This window comes from Xenopus laevis, chromosome 9_10L (assembly GCF_017654675.1).
Source record: "Xenopus laevis strain J_2021 chromosome 9_10L, Xenopus_laevis_v10.1, whole genome shotgun sequence".
NCBI classification, from domain to species: Eukaryota; Metazoa; Chordata; class Amphibia; order Anura; family Pipidae; genus Xenopus; species Xenopus laevis.
The window spans coordinates 4,991,267-5,013,948 of NC_054387.1; the positions used below are offsets into that span (position 1 = coordinate 4,991,267).

The 22,682-nt window shown below is 43.2% G+C and overlaps 1 protein-coding gene across 1 annotated transcript; it reads left to right on the forward strand.

The window, feature by feature from the left end:
• The first annotated feature begins 1,462 nt into the window (after positions 1 to 1,462).
• itga2b.2.L (integrin, alpha 2b (platelet glycoprotein IIb of IIb/IIIa complex, antigen CD41), gene 2 L homeolog) lies at positions 1,463 to 21,918 on the forward strand. Its single transcript, NM_001094754.1, is given in 31 exon segments — positions 1,463 to 1,561; positions 2,125 to 2,288; positions 2,748 to 2,878; positions 3,165 to 3,262; positions 4,736 to 4,883; positions 5,228 to 5,277; positions 6,493 to 6,535; positions 6,903 to 7,025; positions 7,472 to 7,516; positions 7,766 to 7,806; positions 8,993 to 9,052; positions 9,203 to 9,255; positions 10,036 to 10,244; positions 10,838 to 11,020; positions 11,099 to 11,144; positions 11,471 to 11,578; positions 11,856 to 11,911; positions 12,781 to 12,932; positions 13,091 to 13,216; positions 13,459 to 13,526; positions 13,836 to 13,983; positions 14,435 to 14,521; positions 16,088 to 16,167; positions 16,445 to 16,525; positions 17,529 to 17,634; positions 18,749 to 18,898; positions 19,128 to 19,301; positions 20,012 to 20,125; positions 20,228 to 20,329; positions 20,596 to 20,718; positions 20,819 to 21,918. Coding segments are annotated over 30 exon segments (3,105 nt in total). The 5' UTR covers positions 1,463 to 1,561; positions 2,125 to 2,151; the 3' UTR covers positions 20,882 to 21,918.
• Positions 21,919 to 22,682: the final 764 nt, after the last annotated feature.

A 22,682-nucleotide genomic window follows, 5' to 3' on the forward strand; every position in this document is an offset into this window, starting at 1 on the left:
GAAGTGGAAGAAGATTGCTACATAGTGCTACAGAAATACAGTTTTCAGGAGCACCGGCTCCAACTGTCAGGTTAGCGATTATAATCGCTCCTTAACATTTGTCCCTCGAAGGTTCCCTTTTCCTTTAAAGTATTTGAGGTGTGTAAGATGCACTTCAACTTTTTATCACATTTAAAAGCTATAGTTGACGATTCTTCAACAAGGAGCTGCAATATATGCAATTTTTATTTAGCGATTGCAGAGTATCCCTTATATATATAATTGCTACTGGTCAGATGCACACCGTAAGAGGTCCATGGAGATAATTTGCTCCAAGGTGCCTTAAGCTGGCCAGAGACGCAAAGATCCGATCGTACGAATCATCGTGCGATCGGACTTTTCCATCTCCCAAACTGCCACTAACCATTCAGATAAAATAAAGTAGAAAAGAACAGATCAGCCGATGTTCTGCCCCTGACAGCAATCGTACGAAAGTTATGTCCGACCAAAGCTGGTGACAGTCTCCCTCTGAATGGTACGATCGGCAATACACGCAGAGATATTATCGGCAGCCGACAGAAATCTTTTAACCTGTCCGATCGACCAAACGACCGATCTCGGCCGGACGAAAAATGTCGGGACTCTCCACACGCGGTCTGAAAATCTGATCTTTGCGTCTATGGCCAGCTTTAGAGAAGAGTGATAAGAAAGCTCAAAGGGTCATTTGATGACGTCTGGATCCTTTGTACCAGTGTCATCTTTCAAACTGCAATCAAAGTGCCCACGTGGGGCAGGGTTCTTTAAAGAAATGCAAGGCTGGACCTCCTTGTAAGGGCTCATTTACTAAAACAGTGTGCAAAGAAGCATACTTTACACCTGCAAGAGAGTGGCTGGCATCTGGGTGGAGAGAAGACTCTCTGTACTTACTGTATCTCCTCATAGTAACGGTTCACTTGCCTTGTGTGTCGAAAGAGTTGCAGCTGGCAAATTGTATATAATATAGGTAAGTACAAGAAGGTGCAAGGACATTGTGTATGACCGTTTTCTCCATTATAATGGGCTTAATGAAGCTCAGATCACAAGTCTTTGGTCTCTCATTTGAGTGAAGGTGCTGTAGAAACTTGAAGAACGTGTTTCTGATCCAGCACGTAATCCACAAAGTGATCAGGTGACTGCTAATGAACAGTGGACTTTTTGATTAATTCCCAAATTGTGGGTCAGACCTGGTCACTACCACAGAGTCTTCTACATATTTCTGCAGCCAGTTTAACCTAAGGGGAAGTTCTTCAGATTATATGTGTGACCTCCCCCTCCTGCCTTACATTTTCATTAATTCTGAGCTTTATTTGGCTTTTTCTGCCCTTCATCTCTAGTACTTCCTGGGAACAAACATCTTGGTTTCTATTTCCTGTTGCCTCCTACTGCACTGTACTTACATGATAAAAAGAAATGTACTTTGTCATCACACACAAGGAGACCAGGACAGAGACAGATCTGCGGTGGTGAATGTACCCAGAGAGAAACACAGCAGCAGATCCACTGGTGCCCATCTACTTTGGTTGTAACTTCTTTGTACCATCAGGTAATTAATAGACTCTTGATTACTGAACATTATTTTGGGACAGTGGAGGAGGATGAAAGCAGGTTATATCGACCAAGAGAAACCAGAGAGGTGGCCGGCTTTGGAGTGAAGTGGAATGTATGTGTAATGATACACAGGGACATTGTTTCATTATTATTTTACCATATAAAGATCCAGAAAGTGATTAAATGTGCTATTCATTCCTGCTCTCCATGCTGTTGACTCCATTCTGTAGAACAATGGGTATAGTTATGGGAATTATGACAATGGGTGATTGTAGAGTTCCGATAAAGTTGATGACTAAGTAAGCAATAACTTGTAAGCTATACCTGGGGAAGTGGGAGGCGGTGGATGTGTACATAAGGAGAAATGAGGCTAAGAACAGATGAAAAGGTGTGGATGACTGGCCTGGAAAGAAATAGGGAAAGTTGGTATAGGGGTACCCAGTATCTTCTGTGTTTGAGGCAGTGTGGTGGGAAATGGGAAGAACTAGAAGTTGAATGTTGACAGAAAGTGTCAGGGTTTCATGAAAGAGAAAAGGGCTGATAATCTTTTGCATTCAGATCTGTCCATAGCTTGAGCATCAGACAATGGTGCCATGGCTGCTTCTCCTTCTACCGGCCTTCATCCAAAATCTGAATCTGGATAAGAAGCCTCAAACCCTCTCTGGACCTCCTGGAAGCCACTTTGGATTTTCCATGGACTTTTACAATACTGCTGACCAAGGGTAAGTCCAGTAACATTGTGACAGGGATCTTCATCCATCATCACTTAAAATGGATATGTCAATGCCATTACATAGTGATATCTATTTGGAGGTTCCTTTAACTGCTGACTGCACTTATGCCAAATCCCATCTCAGCAGAAACGCTTGGGCCACTATGCTCTTGCACGGCTTCTCTGTGGACTGGTAACCTTCTCCTCATACAGTAACTTGGCAGAACCAGAAAGTTGGACAAGATGTGGAAAGTGAAAGAAGTTTCAAGTTCAGCCACTTTAGTGCAACTAGGAAAAAGCATTGATATTTCTTAAAATAATGGACAAAAAGAATGTTCAGCACAAGCCCCTTCCACTGAGCTCTTGACACAAGGGGGTATACTGCCTCTTTTAAGCATATTGCTACTGTAATCCCTGTGGATTTGAGATATTTATTTTTGTTAATGATAACTTTCTCCCTTTGCTGAAGGATGAGCATCGTGGTGGGTGCTCCAAGAATGCAGACATCCCAGAGAAACGTCACAATGGGTGGCGGTGTCTTCCTATGTCCATGGAAGCCTAAGGGCAGTAGCTGTGTCAACATAAAATTTGACAGTACAGGTAACATTATGCCCCAATGGGAGTAAATAGGGTTTTGTGGGAATAAGGTGCATCACTTATATCTGGATTGTGGGTGGGAAGTTGTTGCATTGGGAAATTACCAACATATTCCCTGTAAACCCTGTTGTCTTCCAGTCTACCTATACTTTGCCTCTGTCTTTCCCTATGATATAATATCTGTTTCCTTCTTCTGGGCTTCTCTGTTATTAAAAACCTTGAAGCCATGACTTGTACCCGATACTTTGCAACCCCTCTCTGTTCATTATTTGATGATATCTTGCTAAAGGTGATCGAAGTATTCCGTTTGCTGGATACACCATGAAGATCTTCAAGTCCAACCAATGGTTTGGGGCAACAGTCAGAACCTGGAACACAGCCATTGTGGTAATGTTTTGACTGACCACTTTTTCATACTTCCCATACCCAAATGTATGCAGCCTTCAGCTTCTCTGCATTAGTGCCACACCAAGAACCTTCACCCACAATAGATGATGCAAAAGCCCTACACTTAAGGTTTCCCACAAGTTTTAATTATCCACAGGGTCATCTCTCATGCAAGGTTGGCCACTTTGTGTTGCAGACCATTAAAGAACTACTGACCTATTGGTCTAGACATAAACTTTGTTCCAGTTGTTTGTGAACACCAGTTAGCCTCTACCTGTTGAAGCTGATAATGTACTTGTAGAAAAAAAACTCAAGGCCTCTCCATCGGCCAGTCTCACCCTCTTGAACCAAACCACTTGGGACCCCCAATACTGCCCTGTCTGCCATTCTGGGTCATAAAAAAACAGAGTAGGGAACTGGTGGGTGCCATCTCGCACCACTTGAAGACCTCTTTTGGTTTTTAAGAGGGGTGTGAAGGGATAAGAGTCTGTAAGGCCACACCTCCTCTGATTAAGAACCCAATGGTCGCAAAATTCATCAGAATGCAGTGATCTTGCACCCCAAGTATGTGCCAAGCCCACTGAGGCAAACAGAAAAATGTTAGGTTTCCTTAGAGGTGTGGTTTGGGCTGGAGGAAGAAGGCAAGCCTTTAACATAGGTTTTATTCCGATGTATAGTTCATCCCAACTCGTATGTTCTACTACATTAGCTCCAGAGGAAACAGAAAGCAATGAAACTGTCTATGGTTTCACAGTAGGCAATACATTTTATTAACTTCCCGTAACTGGAGCTGAAATTTCTCCTTTTTTTTTTTTATAATCTCCTGCCCACGTCCTGTCATAACTACATGCCCCCGGGCGAGATTCTTTTATTGAAGGAACTTTCAGAATGTTTCTTTTACAGTTTCCATATAAACGATCATCTTTCCCCTTAAGTCTCCAGTCTAAAAAAAAATTCTGCTTGATCCTTTTCATAACTGGGTTTCCCAATAGCGCTGAATAGCTTTGATGCCCTTCTTCAATGGGTTAAAGGTCTATATCTGGTGCAGACTTTGCCATTGTGAGTACATTGGCCACTATGCCTGTTTAAATGCAGAACATTATCTTAGTATCTCTTAAGTAATGCAACAGGCACTTCTTGGTTCTTCTACTTTACGTAAACCCATTCATATCAACAGTCCATGCAGAGAGGACCCTATGGGGCAGCATTTTTATTCTGATGACCTTTACCCAATTAAACCAATTATTTAGCCAGGCCTCGGTCCAGAATATCACTGCACTGCAACACTCTGAGTAGACTTTGGATTTGAGAAGCCTCAAAAGGGTTTCCACAGACTCTCCAGCACCAGTTCCTTTGCAAGCCCCATCCAAGATCCATGCCCCCTGAAATAACATTTTTTGCCCATAAGGGCACATTGCACCATATAAATCTGCTCCCCTGTCCAGTTAACCGTTTTTGCTTTATATCCCTCAGGCCTGTGCACCCTTTCAGCAGTGGAATGTCATGAAACTGGGCAGTGAGTCTGGTACGACTCCCACTGGGACATGTTACATAACTAACAACCTGGAGGACATCTATGAATTTGCCCCCTGCAGGGAGAGCAAAATGGAGCGTCATTATGGTATGCATTCTTAGCTATGGTCCAGATATACTGCTGGGCATTATAGATATAAATGTAGAGTTTGCTTTCACATGTGCAAACACTGACCCTGCCCTGTAGCATATCGGGTATAGTCCTTTCAATTTATTTATATAACAAGCAGGCTCGGACTGGCAATCTGTGGGTACTAGCAAATGCCAGAGGGTCTGCTGTAAGTTGCCATAGACAGACACTCTTTAGTGGGCTGGAGGGGGTTGCTTGGGCCTCTCTGTACTTGGAATACCAGGGCTTATTTTGGCTCCTGATAACAAGAATGCGCACATGCTAAAGAACTGACCCAATCCCATTGTCTTTTTTTTCTGCAGAGGCAGACAGAAGATTTTGTGAGCTGGGCTTCAGCACTGACATAAATAAGGTAAGTGTATCAGTTGCTATTCCAGTACACAAGGGTTGGAGAACCTCTCTAGAAGGATTCTCTCAAATACCCACAGCTAGGAGGGATTGTGAATTGACCCACATAGGGGGCTTTCCGATAGCCTGCCCAACTGATATTTGCTTGAAAAGTGGCGAGAGATCTACTGGGCAGGTTCAAAATTGTTGTCAGACTAGGACCCCATGGTGCGGTGAGTTCCTCTACACATAAATGTCTATAGAGCCACAGTATGTTTCCATTGTTGGCCAGATGATAAGATCAGGCCTGAATATCAGTGGCAGGAAAAACAATGATTTTCTTCTCTAGATATTACTGGAAAGCCAACGTGTAAAGGTGGCCATACACGGGTCGTTAAAAGCTGCAGACAGACCGTGTCGGCAGCTTATTGGCCCGTGTATGGGGCCCCCCGACGGGCTTCACCGATCGAGATCTGGCCGAAAGTCGGGCAGATCTCGATCGGTTGGGACAAAAAATCCCGTCGGATCGCGGCCGCATCTATTCGTTGATGTGGTCCCGCGATCCGACCGCCCGTTTAGGCATGGTTAGGATCTGATCGTTGGGCCCTAGGGCCCACGATCGGATCAGCCCGATATTGCCCACCTCAAGGTGGGCATATCGGAGGGAGATCCGCTCGTTTGGCGACATTGCCAAACGAGCGGATCTCTCAGTGTATGGCCACCTTAAGGTAGGAAAAGATTTGGGCTGAATTCTTTTTGGTTGCTCCAGATCAGGGGTCCGGACCTTTTTTTACCCGTGAGCCACATTCAAATGAGTTGGGAAAAATAGTTCCTGGGGTGCCAAATAAGGGCTGTGGTTGGTTATGTGGACAGTCAGTCTACATTGAGACTCTGTTTGGCAGTGCCCCTGGTTTTTATACAACTAAAACTTGCCTCCGGCTGAGATTCAAAAAGAAGCTCCTGATTTGACGCCACTGGGAGCAACATCCAAGGGTTTGGTGAGGAACATGTTACTCATGAGCCGCTGGTTGTAGATTTGTAGAAATCTGGCTCAGTGGCTGAGAAATTATTGTTTTCATTAAGCCTAAACTTATTGGGCAAATTTTGGCCTGTGATGGCACAGAAGCTGGGGGCTTCATTCTACAGGTAAAGCAGATTATCTGATGTATGGAAGCAGCTATTCACCAGTTATCCAGGGGCTTTAATCGGGGCTTTTTCAATATATTTTCTCCCCATGCAGGACGGTACTTTGTTAGCTGGAGCACCCTGGGGTTATTTTCAAGGTGAGTGGACAGTACTTTTATCCTCTGTACCCTATCTAGATAAATAGATATTCCCCCTTCAATGTTTTATCTTCAATGTTTCAATAGTATTTCTGTCTGTCCATCTAAATGTCTCTATTTCTTTCTATACAATCCTTTTTTTTCTGTTGTAAAGAATAGAGGGGACGTGTGTTAATGCCTCCTTAAAATGTTCATGTGGAAGTAATGCGTCCAAAATAGTCAAACTCACACATTCATCACTGTTTTTAATGAGTTCTACTATAGGGGTCACGCTATTCCATTTATATTTACCCCAGCACAACCCTCACCTTGTGAAAATATTGTAATCATTTTGCTTCTTCTCTTTCTCTTCCTTACAAATCTCTAGGCCTGTACGTCACAGCAGGACTCCCCAATATTCTAGCAAGACCCGCTTCATCATCTCTCCTTCAGTCGTACCCTGGCCAGCAGATCTCCCCGTATATTGGATCCTCCTTTGACTCATACAAAGGTATCCATGGGGCCATTACTATTTTTTTATTAGATTCGTGTTTCTGCTTTTCTATCTGTTTCTATCAAAAGAGCTCAACACAGCCATGAGTATCTAACCATGGGGCGTTTGTATGAAATTCGGTAGATTCCTAGGGACACTTGAGTTTCAGAACTTTGTCTGAATGCTTGATCCAACACAGAGAGGAAAGTTCTTCTGAGCTTGTCCTGCTTGTGGCAATTAGGGATGTGCCGAATCCTTTGTGAAAGTTTCAGGAAAGAGAAAAGAAATTCTTGATTTCCTTGTTTGTGTGATGAAAAGTCACGTGATTTTTTGGTTTCAGATTTAATTCAGCCCGGCAGGAATTGGACTGAATCCTGCTGGAAAAGGCAGAATCTTGGCCGAATCCTGGGTTTGGTGCATCCCCAGTGGCATTTATTAACAATGTTCTCTTTTTTGCTGTGTAGGTTTCTCCGTGGCCTATGGAGAGTTTACAGGTGATAATACCCCAGGTAAGGGGGCGCATGGGACCCTGAATTACAGTAGTGCCAAGAGATTGGGAGTGTTTCTAGTGTAATAAGCATGGCTGTAGTATAAGGGCAGATTTCGGGCAGCATATCTCCCGAAAATGTCTCTCCATTGCCAGCAATTGAAATCACTATCGGTATGTCCAATTTACCACTAAATTGCCCCAAATTGGCTCGCGAAGCAATTATTGTTTCATGGCGATTACTATTTCTCATGTCTTTCACCTTTTGCAGAGATTGTTGTCGGCAGCCCAAAATACCAAGATAGGGGACTTGTGAGTATATAAATTGCGCCGTTATCCTAAGTTACTAAGTTCCTTAAAGGGATACTGTCATGGGAAAAAAAAAAAATTCCAAAATGAATCAGTTAATAGTGCTGCTCCAGAATTCTGCACTGAAATCCATTTCTCAAAAGAGCAAACAGATTTTTTTATATTTAATTTTGAAATCTGACATGGGGCTAGACATATTGTCAATTTCCCAGCTGCCCCAAGTCATGTGACTTGTGCTCTGATAAACTTCAATCACTCTTTACTGCTGTACTGCAAGTTGGAGTGATATCTCCCCCTCCCTTTTCCCCCCCAGCAGCTTAACAACAGAACAATGGGAAGGTAACCAGATAACAGCTCCCTAACACAAGATAACAGCTGCCTGGTAGATCTAAGAACAACACTCAATAGTAAAATCCCATGTCCCACTGAGACACATTCAGTTACATTGAGAAGGAAAAACAGCAGCCTGCCAGAAAGCATTTCTCTCCTAAAGTACAGGCACAAGTCACATGACCAGGGGCAGCTGGGAAATTGACAAAATGTCTAGCCCCATGTCAGATTTCAAAATTGAATATAAAAAAATCTGTTTGCTCTTTTGAGAAACGGATTTCAGTCCAGAATTCTGCTGGAGCAGCACTATTAACTGATGCGTTTTGAAAAAACATGTTTTCCCATGACAGTTTCCATTTAAGGAGTTACACTTGGCCCTCTACCCCTTAAGAGTTACACTTGACCCTCTACCCCTTAAAGATTACACTTGGCCCTTAACCTCTTAAGGGTTAAACTTGGCCCTCTACTCCTTAAGGAGTTACACTTGGCCTTCTACCCCTTAAAGGTTACACTTGGCCCTCAACCTCTTAAGGGTTAAACTTGGCCCTCTACCCCTTAAGGAGTTACATTTGGCCCTCAACCTCTTAAGCGTTACACTTGGTCCTCTACCCCTTAAGAAGTTACACTTGGCCCTCTACCCCTTAAGGAGTTACACTTGGCCCTCTACCCTACAGTTGTTATAGTCCAGACTTATTCCTCATGGGTAGGCTCTTGAACCAGTGAGAGAGTAGATGGTGGTTGGGGCATTGGAAACTTCTATAAATAAGTAAATGACTCTGCAGAATAATCCTGATGTGTATATTATACTCGACAGGTTATGGAATAAATATATTTAACCAGAGGCCAAAATCTATTACAGGTTGACATTTATACTGTTTCTAATCCGTGGAAAACTTTTATCAGCTTCCTAGGAAAACAGGTAAATACTCATAATGTAGGGGGGTCTGTGCACAGAGGAACACACGGGGCAGGGAAATGACTTGGTCTCTTCCTATAGAAACACAAGAGACTCAAGTCTTGCACTCTAACAGAACTGCACTCTAACAGAACTGCATTCTCTGCTCTCTAGGTCGCCTCCTACTTTGGTCACTCTGTTGCCGTTACTGATGTCAACAACGATGGGTAAGTTTGGTTTATTTTATTAATCTGGCTCATTTTGCCTGGTCATGTGATTTCAGAAAGAGCCAGCACTTTAGGATGGAACTGCTTTCTGCCAGGCTATTGTTTCTCCTACTCAATGTAACTGAATGTGTCTCAGTGGGACCTGGATTTTACTATTGAGTGTTGTTCTTAGATCTACCAGGCAGCTGTTATCTTGTGTTAGGGAGCTGCTATCTGGTTACCTTCCCATTGTTCTGTTTTTTGGTTGCTGGGGGGAGGGAAGGGAGGGGGTGATATTGGTGCAACTTGCAGTACAGCAGTAAAGAGTGATTGAAGTTTATCAGAGCACAAGTCACATGACCAGGGGCAGCTGGGAAATTGACAAAATGTCTAGCCCCATGTCAGATTTCGAAATTAAATATAAAAAAATCTGTTTGCTCTTTTGAAAAATGGATTCAGTGCAGAATTCTGCTGGAGCAACACTATTAACTGATGTATGGCGTTGTGCGTCAAAAAAAAAAAGATGCGCATAAAAAGAATCTCGCCGCATGTCAGAAATATTTTGGTGCCCATAGACTTTAATGGGCATCTGCGACTTTTCGCTGGCGGCAAATTTTTAACGAAACGGGTCAAATTCGCCCATCCCTATTGGCCATCACAATAACCATTAATACATTGTAGACAGCGACATTCTGAAACGGTTAGCGATTTATGTTTTATATTTTGAGGTTTTGCTGCTTTGCCTTCCTGTATTGCTATGTAACGCTGTCTGGTTGCCGGGGTCACTGACTGTGTTTGCAGGAGGGATGATGTTTTGGTGGGAGCCCCTCTCTTCATGGAACGGCGGACTCGCGGGAAGCTTCAGGAGTTTGGACAGGTCTACGTGTATCTACAGAGGGAAAACCGAAAATTCAGCTTTAACCACCCCGTCCTTACTGGGTCCCAAGTCTATGGCCGTTTTGGATCTTCCATTGCTCCTCTGGGGGACATTGATCAGGATGGGTTCAATGGTGAGGATTACACTTTAGGAAAGAGCCCTTGTTTGATGCTGATGCAAATTGTCAGTGGGGCTCTGGGCAGTATAGGTTTAAAGGATCTAAACTGTCAGTTGTCACCTAAAAAATCCATAGAGCATATTTAGGTGTCTGCTATAATTAGGTGTAATTTGGACTCTAGAAGTTCTCTTTCAGCTCACTGTTGTAACTTATTGTACTCTGTAGAGCTATATAGAACTGCCAAAACTCAGGCGGGGGTCGGTGGATTGCCTTCCATCAAAGGGGCACAAACAGGACCTCAGTCAATCATTTCTGTCCATTATTTTATTAACAATTTAACAATAGTGTTAATAAAGCCTGATGCGTTTCACACCAATATGGGGCCCTTAGTCATAGGCTCAAGTATAACCTGAAGAATAAGCAAACGGAAGAACCTGAGACTCGTGGGGGGGGGGATTACATGATAGTAAATATGGTCTATGGAAGATATTCTCTTTTATCCCTGTGGGGTAAGCAGTCTGGTAGCTCTCACACATAATCTGTCCACAGGTTCTACCTGGATCAGACTCATTTCTTAATGACACTGTTTGTGTTTCCTTCCATCCCAGATGTGGCTGTGGGTGCTCCATTCGGAGGAGAATCTGGAGGAGGCTGTGTGTTTATTTATCGAGGGTCCCCAGCTGGTCTGTCCCCCCAACCTTCACAGATATTGGAGAGCCCTCTACCTCCCCCAGCCCAATTTGGTTTTGCACTGAGAGGAGGGATGGATATTGACAACAATGGGTACCCAGGTACAACATAACATTTACTGAGAAGATCCCTTGTGATTCCTTCTGTCCCTTTCTCACAGGTCAATTTATCTCTTGTAGATCTGCTGGTCGGCGCATTTCATGCAGACAAAGTCTTTATATTCAGGTGAGCCTCTGTCTCAGTTACTAACATCCATGTTTAGGATTCCTGGTAGCCCAAGTTCCAGTATCAAGTTATTGGCAGCTGTTTAGAGCAGATGTAGTAATGTAAGGCAGTATTAGGAGGACAAGACTTTGGATTTGGGGCATCTAAATAGGCTTTCAGTGTTAATAATCAGAAGATGAGTATAATCCATAAACTTCATACTCTTCAACCTCATTTACTGACCTTGGCAAAAAAGGTTCCCCCTCTTTTACAATCATTAATGTCTTACTTTTATCTCATCTTTTCTTATCCCTCCTTGATATCCACCCTTAACTCTCCACTCCCAGGACCCAGCCTGTTGTTGTTCTCCAGGCCTCATTGTTCTTCAACCCTGAAGCTCTGAACCCAGATGAAAAACTCTGCAACTTTCCCCAGAGTGGCCCTGCTGTCAGTTGGTGAGAAGGGGGGTCGGTAGCCTAAGGGGGGTCGGGTGTGCCGCTAGGCATTTGCTGGTGGTGTTGTGGTGCATTGTTATGTAAGTATCCGAGTTGTCCATGTGCAGGTCTGGCAATGTCAATCATACACATGGACATATGATGTGTGTAAGTGGAAACAACATAACATCTAAGGATATTGGAGCAATTTCTAGCTGGATATTCATGTATGGTTGCATTTCTTATTAGTCCATGTTATTAGTCCATTAATTAATAAGCCTTTTTTTTTCTTCTATAGTTTCACAATCCGCGTCTGTGCTCAAGCGTCAGGCCGTAGCCTTCCGAAGAAAATCAGTAAGAATACGTCAGCCCTACACCTAAAAGTTTCCTGTGAAATAGTAAATAACCTCTTAGGGTAGTGGTTTCTTTTTCAGTTCAAGCCCAACTTGAATGTCCACCCTTTGGCTTGGGGCACCTCTTGAATGTCCACCCTTCGGCCAGGTCCCTCTTTGCTCAGATATAGAATATTATCGGCATATGAGTCACTCTGACAAATTATGCAGAAATAGGGTGAAATCTCACCCTACCTGACCTCCATGCTGGGCTTTCAGGTGTAGCTAGAAAAGCAGATGGTCATTCTTCCCAAATATCACCCAAGTGGCCTTCAGACTGAGCCTCCCTATCACTGCCCCAAGCTTAACTTAGGTAACCACTCTGGTAACCACTGTTTTAGGCTATGCATTCCTTCTAGTGCGTCAAATAAGGGCACAGAGCTAGAGGCCTGCGCTGGGCCCTATTCTGCTACTACAAACTCAGGAGAGGGTAGGGAGGGAAAAAGGGACTAGTCCTGCAACATAGCCAGGTACCCAGATGGGCTACCTACAGACTATCTGCACAATCAGGTAATCAGAAGTTTCTGGCCAAAACCCGGCCAACTATTCTGCTGGTACCCACCCAATGCAGGACTACACTGAGCCAGGAGCATGGGGAGGCCATTGTGTCACAGAAATGCTGACTCCCTCTTTTAGTTTTTCTTTTTACCTCCCAGACCCTGCATTTTCTTCATCTTTTCTTGACCAAGGAGTTCTTTTCTCAACTTCTCCAAGTTATTATGCATTCTCCTCAGGGTTACTTACAATACATCTTTGCTAAATCCCCCTCCTACTCCCTCTCATCCTTCGCATTCAACATTCAAGCTGCACATTCTTTGTTACTCCTCCAAGGTCTCTCAGCTGAGCTCCAACTGGATCGTCTGAAGAGCAGATTTGCCCGAAGAACTTTCTTCCTAGATTCCTCGCAGCCAAGTAAAACCATAGATATGGAACTTCAAAGCAACTCAGCTCAGCTCTGCCAGAACCTCACAGCCTACTTGCGAGTACGTCCCATTCTCTACAATATCTAGCAAGGCTTAGATTTAGATTTTAGCTCTTCATCTAAGCAATATGCAGCTCATCTTCTCTATAATGATTACTGATAACTGTTATTTCCATAAAAGAAATAGGCAGGATTAAACCAATTTGTACTGTACTGCAGGGAGAATCTGAGTTCAAGGATAAACTGAGTCCTATAGCCATGAGTGTAAACTTCAGCCTGGTGAGAGCACAGTCCATGGACACAGTCCAGCCCACCCTGCATGGGACCACTTTCCTACAGGAGCAGGTGAGATACTCAGCAGTGATCTAAAAACCTCTCCATGTAAATACATAGGGGGTAATGTTATTAAAAGCACAACATTTGCTCCAGGTCTGGCAACACATAAACGCAACCAACCCAACATTTGCACCAAAACACAGACCAATAAATGTTACTGGCTGTTGCTATGGGTTACTAGAAACCTGTTATTACATTGTCCCTTCAAATATCTGTCCACTGTGTTTCTAAAACTTTCCCTCTTGCTTCAGACTAATATACTGCTGGACTGCGGTGATGACAATGTCTGTATTCCGAACCTGCATCTAACTGCCAACTGGTAAGCCATCACTCTACGTGTTTTATTTCATGAGGTCAGCGAACCCCCTTTAAAAGCCGGAGTGAGTCAGAATAGAAGGTGATTAGCTCAAAAAGACCAATTCTATGACATACAAAAACATTAACTTAAAGGTGAACCACCTCTAAGATCAACTGGTGACACAGTCTTTGGTCCCCAACCATAACAGGAGGGCCACTTACCCTCGAAGTTCTATGGATGCCGCCACCTTTGCTTTGCCAATGTTTTGGGGGAAATCATTGGACACTGTAGGCTGTCCCCTCCCTTATTGGCTGTGATTTCTCTTCCTAGGTCTGCAGATCCTCTGCTCATCGGGATAGATAACCTGGTACATGTCCAGTTCAATGCCGCCAATTCGGGAGAAGGAGCCTATGAGGCGGAGCTCTACGTCTGGCTGCCAAACGGGGCACATTACATGCAAGTTTTGGGGGAGGCAGAGGTTTGTGGACATATGTATTAGGGTATGGGGTGGATAAACTGGACATATAGTAAGATGCCATCATTTTTATCACGAGCCTTATGTGGGGTATAGTTACCCTTTATCATGCCATGGAGGAAAAGGCATGATAAAGGGTAACTATACCCCACATAAGGCTCGTGATAAAAATGATTTATATCTATTGCTGCCTGGAGCCATTTCCAAGCATTATAGTAAGGGACTTTCTCTACTGACTTACAAACTCCAACTAGCCACAGCACCTGTTATTAAATATCAGCCTATTGATTGGCTTATACCTGTAAATGCATCACCTTTGTGATATTATGAATGAATAGCTGCTCATTATGAGGTCAGTGGAGAATGGGAGCAAGAAGGTGCAGAGAATTGGGGCGCAATGTGATTCATCAAAACTGGTTACTGCGATTACATTCTGGATTTGTGGTTTTTCCAGGAGAAGATTCTGTGTTCCCCCAAAAAAGGCAACGAATCGGAAATTGTGGTGTGTGAGCTGGGGAACCCAATGAAAAATGGAGCGGAGGTTTGTATCAGGAGCAGCTGGAGTATGTGTGGGGGATGGTTTGTCTTTTTTAAACTGACGCTTTGTGCCAAGTGCAAAATATCTGTGCCATTCACCTCCATTTTTATTTTATTTTTTTTATTTACAATGCAAGATTTTTACCAAACTTTTCTGCATCATTGCACACACATACTGTACCATTTTTGTACATCTGATTCGTCACACTTGTTTCACCCACATGAATACGTTGCCAGTTGTGACAGCGGCAGAATGAAGTTGGATGGCTTATAGCAGGGGTCCCCAACCTTTCTTACCCGTGAGCCACATTCAAATGTAAAAAGAGTTGGGGAGCAACACAAACATGAAAAAGTCCCTTGGGGTGCCAAATAAGGACTGTGATTGGCCATTTGTTAGCCCCTATGTGTACTGGCAGCCTACAGGAGACTCTACTAGGTACTATACTTAGTTTTTATGCAATTAAAACTTTCTTCCAAGCCTGGAATTCAAAAATAAGCACCTGCTTTGAGGCCACTGAGAGCAACATCCAAGGGGTTGGAGAGCAACATGTTACTCACGAGCTACTGGTTGGGGATCAATGGCTTATAGGATTAGTATGCAAAGCGGAGATGCTCTGAATCCAGGATTCGGTTCGGGAATAAGCCTTTTTTCAACAAGATTCTGATTGGTCCGAATCCAAGTGCCTGACCAAACTGAATCTGAATTCAAAAAATCACATGACTTTTCGGCATACTAACAAGGAAGTCAAAAACTTTTTACATGAGCGGTTCTCTTTCCTTCTTCTTTTCCTATTTTTCATGTGCAAATTATGGTTCAGGTTTCGGTATTCGGCCAAATCTTTCACAAAGGATTCAGCTCCTAAAATAACGGATTCGGTGCATCCCTAATGCAGAGGGAACCCTGGAATTACTGCTTTGGTCCTCAAAGGCTCCCTAGTGCTGGTGTAAGCTGCAAGTAAAGACTAGGGATGCACCAGGATTCGGATTTGCCTGAATAGAACGATGTGTAATAAAAAGCAGCAATAGCTTTACAGAGCATTTGTTTTTTTAGATGGGGTCCCCAAAATGAAAGCTGTAAAGAGTCAGAAGAAGAAGGCAAACCATTCAAAAACTATTTAAAAAAAAATGAAGGCCAATTGAAAAGTTGCTTAGAATTAGCCATTCTATAACAAACTAAGAGTTAACTTAATGGTCAGGGCAGATTCGGGGAGATTAGTCGCCTGGAGACAAATCTCTTCTTCTACGGGGTGACTAATCTCCCCAAACTTTCCCCTACATTCCCCTTCCTGTCGGCTAAAATGTAAATTGCCGGCGGGCGGACGTTTTCCGTAGTCGCCCAAAGTTTCCTTGTGATGGGGAGGCAGTTTGGGGAGATTAGTCGCCCCAAAGAAGAGGAGGTTTGTTGCCGGGCGAATAATCTCCCTGGATCTGCCTATGTGCTCTGACCCTAAAGGTGAATCTCCCCTTTAACGTCTTTGCCGTTAACTCTCATTAGTGAAAAGGATCATGTTTGGAGGGGGGGGGATAAACCAATTGTTACTGATTCATTATCACCTTGTAATTAATGTAGATCCATGCAGACCTGCAGCTGAGCTTCAGTAACCTGGAGGATTCTGGGAGCACCGTCACCTTCCAGATGCAAATAAAGAGGTGAAAATACAGATACATTTACACTAGACAGGACCATAGAGGGCTATAGACAGAAGTACAGGGGGATAAAGATTTCCATCTGTTTTCAAAAGAATTCAGGGGACTAAAACGGAGCCATAAGGATCTGTCTGTTAGTGCAGAAACATCAATATAATAATAATTCGTATCGGGCATCCAACTGCATATACATTACATTGTACAGTGCTACGCAATATGTTGGCGCTATATAAATACATGTTAATAATAATGTTAATAATTGTATAATTTTACATCTCAGCCGTAACACAGTTAATTCAGCCAGCTCGTTGTTTTTGGTGACAATGGCAGTGAAGGTGACGGCATCCTTAGAACTTCGAGGGTAAGTGACCATCTTGTTACGGTTGGGGACCAAAGACTCTTGTCTCTTGTTAAAGGGGTGGTTCACCTTTGTTTATTTTTTTTGTATGTAATAAAATGGCCAATTCTTAGTAACTTTTCATTTGGTCTTTTTGAGCTATTCGCCTTATTCTAATTCTTTCCAGCTATTAAAGTAGGTTCACTGACCCTGGCAGCCAAAAACAACTCATTATTCATTAAAGGGATACTGTCATGGGAAAAACATTTTTTTTCAAAACACATCAGTTAATAGTGCTGCTCCAGCAGAATTCTGCACTGAAATCCATTTCTCAAAAGAGCAAACAGATTTTTTTTATATTCAATTTTGAAATCTGACATGGGGCTAGACATATTGTCAATTTCCCAGCTGCCCCTGGTCATGTGACTTGTGCCTGCACTTTAGGAGAGAAATGCTTTCTGGCAGGCTGCTGTTTTTCCTTCTCAATGTAACTGAATGTGTCTCAGTGGGACATGGATTTTACTATTGAGTGTTGTTCTTAGATCTACCAGGCAGCTGTTATCTTGTGTTAGGGAGCTGCTATCTGGTTACCTTCCCATTGTTCTTTTGTTTGGCTGCTGGGGGGGAAAAGGGAGGGGGTGATATCACTCCAACTTCCAGTACAGCAGTAAAGAGAGATTGAAGTTTATCAGAGCACAAGTTACATGACTTGGGGCAGCTGGGAAATTGACAAAATGTCTAGCCCCATGTCAGATTTCAAAATTGAATATAAAAAAAATCTGTTTGCTCTTTTGAGAAATGGGATTTCAGTGCAGAATTCTGCTGGAGCAGCTCTATTAACTGATTCATTTTGAATTTTTTTTTTTTTCCCATGACAGTATCCCTTTAACTTTCAGTTAAGGCCTCTCTTAGTCATCTTCTTCAAGCTTCTGCCTGGTTGCTAGGGCACCTTGTGGATAGTTTATAAGGTGAGGGCTGTATCAGTATGAGTTCACTCACCGTATTGCTCTTGTTCTCTATCACTCAGGAGTTCTCACCCTGCCGAGGTCATTCTCCCATTGCCCAACTGGGAACCAAGAGAGGAATGGAGAAAGGCCCAAGACTATGGGGAGGAGGTGACACATGTCTATGAGGTACTGGCTGCTAAGGTCAACAATAAACCATATACTGATACCATTGATTTGACTGGCGGTTCAGCAGGGAGTTTTGAAAGACCCACATTGTCTCTCCTGAGGACCTGCAACTGTTAGTAATTGTAACTGCTCTACATGGCATCTCCTCTACCCCTGCTTTAGTGATCAGACATAAGTCAGGATTTCTCACGAGCGATACTTATGGAGTTCATTAGAAAGGGAAAGGCTTGAAGCCATAGAGTGACAGGGGTCATGGCAGTGGCTATATGGAAATATGGAATATAGTTACAGAAAGGGAGGATCTAGGTATTGTAAAGCGTAGAATAAGGAATAGAAAGGAAGGAGGTGGATAGACAATGTGAATTGCATATATATTGGAAGTAGGGATGCACAGAATCCAGGATTCGGGCTTTTTCAGCAGGATTCGGATTCGCCCGAATCCTTGTGCCTGGCCGAACCAAATACTAATTTGCATATGCAAATTAGGGACGGAGATGGAAATGGCTTGACTTTTAATCACAACTCGTAATTTGCGTATGCAAATTTGGATTCAGTTTGGCATTAGGCGGAATCTTTCGCAAAGGATTCGGGGGTTCAGCCAAATCCAAAACAGTGGATTCGGTGCATCCCTAGTTGGAAGTTGACAAGCTGCTGAGGTGGTAAGTAGTACATGATGTGTGGTAGGTAACAACATGGTGATCTCACCCACACTCACTTAAAATATTAGGATATCTTGCTTTGTTCATACTAGGGATGCACGGAATCCACTATTTTATATTCAGCCGAACCCCCCCCCGACTCCTTCATGAAAGTTTCGGCCAAACGAAATGTGTACCCATATGCAAATCACGGAGGGGGAAGGAAGAAGAGACACACAGTGCAGCGCACGGCTAAATATTTTTTTACTTTATTGTTTTGTGACGAAAAGTCACGTGATCCTAAGGATTCGGTTTGGCCGAATCTTGCTGAAAAAGGCAGAATCCTTGGCCGTATACCGAACCTAATCCTGATGCATGCCTAGTTCATAGAGGGTCGTGCTCCATTCCGACTGCATCTAATAAATGTAATGGCCATGATGTGTCTCATCGTCACATTTTCTGCTCTTTGTCCCAAGCTGCACAATTCAGGCCCAGGCTCAGTCCATGTCCAGCTGCTTCTACAGAGCCCAGAAATGTATCACGGTGACTACTTCCTGTATCCTCTGCGTTTGGAGGTCGATGACGGGATGACCTGCGATAACCAATCAGCACTCAACCCTTTAAAGGTCCATAGAATTTAATATATAAATAAGAATCTACTGGTGGGCTGCAATCTAGGAACATTTCCATAATCCCCTTCTTATTTTCACCATAAACCTGTATAACCTCTAGGGAGGCCCAAGCTGATGCTGATTACTCAAATCCTAACCCCTTCTTTCTTATTTGCCTCTTACCTACCCCACTGTTTGCCTCCTGCTTTCTCCAATCCTTAAATGATAAAAATGTGTCCCTCAGCTGGACATTCTCACCTCTACTGAAGAACCCGCCAACTACAGCAGCAGAAGCGGGGACCACAGGCTGGAAAGAAGGGATCTCAGGAGATGGGGTGCTGATGAGGGGATGCAAGAAGATGGGGTGAACATCACCAAGAAAGATGAAAAGCCTCCTCGCAATCATACAGTGCTGCTGGTAACAAATTCAACAAGGGGTATCAGTAGATTGTCATGAAAAGCTCTAACCAAACCGTTGAGTAGTTGAGTAGTAGTTCATTCAGTTACTGCATTATATAAGGCCATACCTGTGACTGCTAAGGGCAAACTATATCCTATCATTTCACTGGCCTACAATGGACCCAAAACCCAAGGGGAGTAGAGTAGGCAGTTGTTTTTTTTTTGTTTTTTTTCTTCTTTAAAACTGCTGCCTTAATGATTAAACCGTTAGTAGGATGTAGAGAGGGATATTCTGCACCAATTTGCAATTGGTTTTCATTTTTTAATTTTTGCGGTTTTTGACTTATTTAGCCTTTTTATTCATCAGCTCTCCAGTACGCAGTTTCAGCCATCTGGTTGCTAGGGTGCAAATGACCCTAGCAACCATGCATTGATGTGAATAAGAGACTGGAATATGAATAGGAGAGGCCTGAATAGAAAGACAAGGAATAAAAAGTAGCAATCGCAATACATTTGTAGCATTATAGCCTTGTAGCTTTTGTTGTTTTTTTTTTTTTAAAAAAATGGTGTCAGCGACGCCCATTTGAAAGCTGGAAAGAGTCCGAAGAAGAAGGCAAATCATTCAAAAAGTGTAAAAAAGAAATAACGAAGACCAATTGAAAAGTTGCTTTGAATTGGCCATTCTATAACATACTAAAAGTAAAGGTGTCCTTCCATCCGTCATTACAGAACTGCAGCAGCTTTCCGTGTTGGGAGGTGCAATGTTCAGTGCAGAATCTGGAGAGAGGGGGGAGAGCTACAGTGAAACTTCACTCCATTCTTTGGGTGCCCAGCTTCTTAAAGGTGAGGCAATGTAACTGTAACTGTATCTACCTATGGGGGGGGGTTATGATAACCGCCAGCCTGGAGTCCACTTGCTCTTATCCCTTTTATATCCTTCTACAGAGGCAACAGCAGCAGTTCATCCTCCTTTCTCAAGGTTCCTTCTGGGTAACCTCGGTTCCTTACAAGATCCAGCCGGCTGTTCTGTTATATGGGAACGCTACAGTAAGCTCCGGGACCAAGTTTGCGCTTTTTAACTTATGGGGACTGCCGTCTCTTTAATTACACCCCTGTATGTCTCCCCCAGTTTATACCTAATTGTGGGCCCCTGTTGATGTATAATAATTGTATTGTGTTTATTGTACTGATCAGCTCCAGGGTCTCCTCCATCATTATCTTCTCTCTTCTTGGATTGTTCTCACCATCCCATACTCTTCCACTCCTACTCAAGTGAACCAATATTCATTCTGCACCCCTATTCTCTCTCCCAGGCTAACACCACTGTCCTGTGGGTGAGTCCAGATGGCCAGAAGGAGATCCCACTGTGGTGGATAATTGTGGGGGCCCTCGGGGGGCTTCTTCTCCTGGCACTTTTTGTGTTTGTCATGTGGAAGGTGAGTACAACAGAACCGCTATAGAAGCTTTATCATTAGTGCTCTTTGCAAAGGTTCTAAGTCTTTCTGATGTACTTTATTCTAATCTTCTTTATTTCAGCTTGGGTTCTTCCGTCGGACAAGACCTCCCTCTGATGACCAGGAGGATTTAACTAGCGACTAAATGGACAGACATCTGTTACCCTATGAAAGTTTTTTAGTTTTACTTTTCAGCATCTTAGATTTACAGTTTAGGGTTCAACCCCCCTCTCCCCTCCCGAAGGAAAGTATTAGGCCAATGCAGAGGTAGTTTGTACAATGGCACAGTAAATTGGAATGCTCAGGCTACACATCTGTAATCGCTGCCTAGACTTTCCAGTTACTTGGGGCTCTCCAGATTTTACTAAACTATTGGGGGGCACAATTCTTAAAGGGATACTGTCATGGGAAAACATGTTTTTTATCAAAACGCATCAGTTAATAGTGCTGCTCCAGCAGAATTCTGCACTGAAATCAGTTTCTCAAAAGAGCAAACAGATTCTTTTTTATATTTAATTTTGAAATCTGGGGTTAGACATATTGTCAGTTTCCCAGCTGCCCCCAGTCATGTGACTTGTGCTCTGATAAACTTCAATCACTCTTTACTGCTGTACTGCAAGTTAGAGTGATATCACCCCCTCCCTTTCCCCCAGCAGCCTAACAAAAGAACAATGGGAAGGTAACCAGATAGCAGCTCCCTAACACAAGATAACAGCTGCCTGGTAGATCTAAGAACAACACTCAATAGTAAAATCCAAGTCCCACTGAGACACATTCAGTTACATTAAGAAGAAGAAATAACAGCCTGCCAGAAAGCATTTCTCTCCTAAAGTGCAGGCACAAGTCACATAACTGGGGCAGCTGGGACACTGACAATATGTCTAGCCCCATGTCAGATCTCAAATTTGAATATAAAAAAATCTCTTTTGAGAATTGGATTTCAGTGCAGAATTGTGCTGAAGCAGCACTATTAACTGATGCGTTTTGAAAAGAAACATGTTTCCCCATGACAGTATCCCTTTAAGCTTTCCAAGAAAGAAGGACCTCAGTTGGGACTTGCCATTACTTGTCTGTCAACAGACCCCACATTTGCCAGCAGGTGAACCCAACCCTAAAACTGAGTCCACCCATTAGTTCTGTGTTAATTTTTTCCTATTATTAAACAAATGAAAACAATTCATATATTTTATTATTATTTTATCAATCTGTCTCCACCTCTCGGTTCTCTATCTGAAGCAACATCCAAGCAACATGTTTCTTCTGAGCCACTGGTTGGGGATCACTGGCTTATAGGAAAACGATGATGATATTGCTGTCCATATAGAAATGAATAGTTTGGACAACTTGGGTCTTTTAAAGAACAAAATCACATTTATATCACACTGTTAGGTAGGAACTGAATACATTTAAAGGTACATAAAAAGTGGGGTATTCAAATGCATGCTGTGTTTTAGGACAAGTTGCCTTACAGATCTTTGTTGTGATGCCAGACCACCAGAGGGTGCTGTCTCATTACCATTACTGGAAAAGTTTACCCTATCACGTGTCACACTCACATTGGACCCTGGACAATCATCTCACGGTGGAGACGTTGCTGACCTCTTAATGGAGGGCTGCGTCGGCCACACAATGTGGTCCTCCATGGACAGGATTTACTGTCTGGCCTGGAACCCTGATCACATTTCAGTTGAAGGTGATTGTTTTGGGCCCATACACAAGTCTGTGAGTGGTTCAGTAATGCAACAGAAATGCAACCAGCCTGGATACTGTAACATCATCCAGGAGAACATCTATTTACATAGATTATACTCAATCTAAAGGACATTTCTCCATCCTCATTCTCCTTAACCTCTTGACTGCTTGTGACTCAATGGCTTCCTCTGGTTCACCGACTCTCCCTTGGCATACAGAGTATAGCACTCTCCTGCTTCTGGTTATTCTTGTCT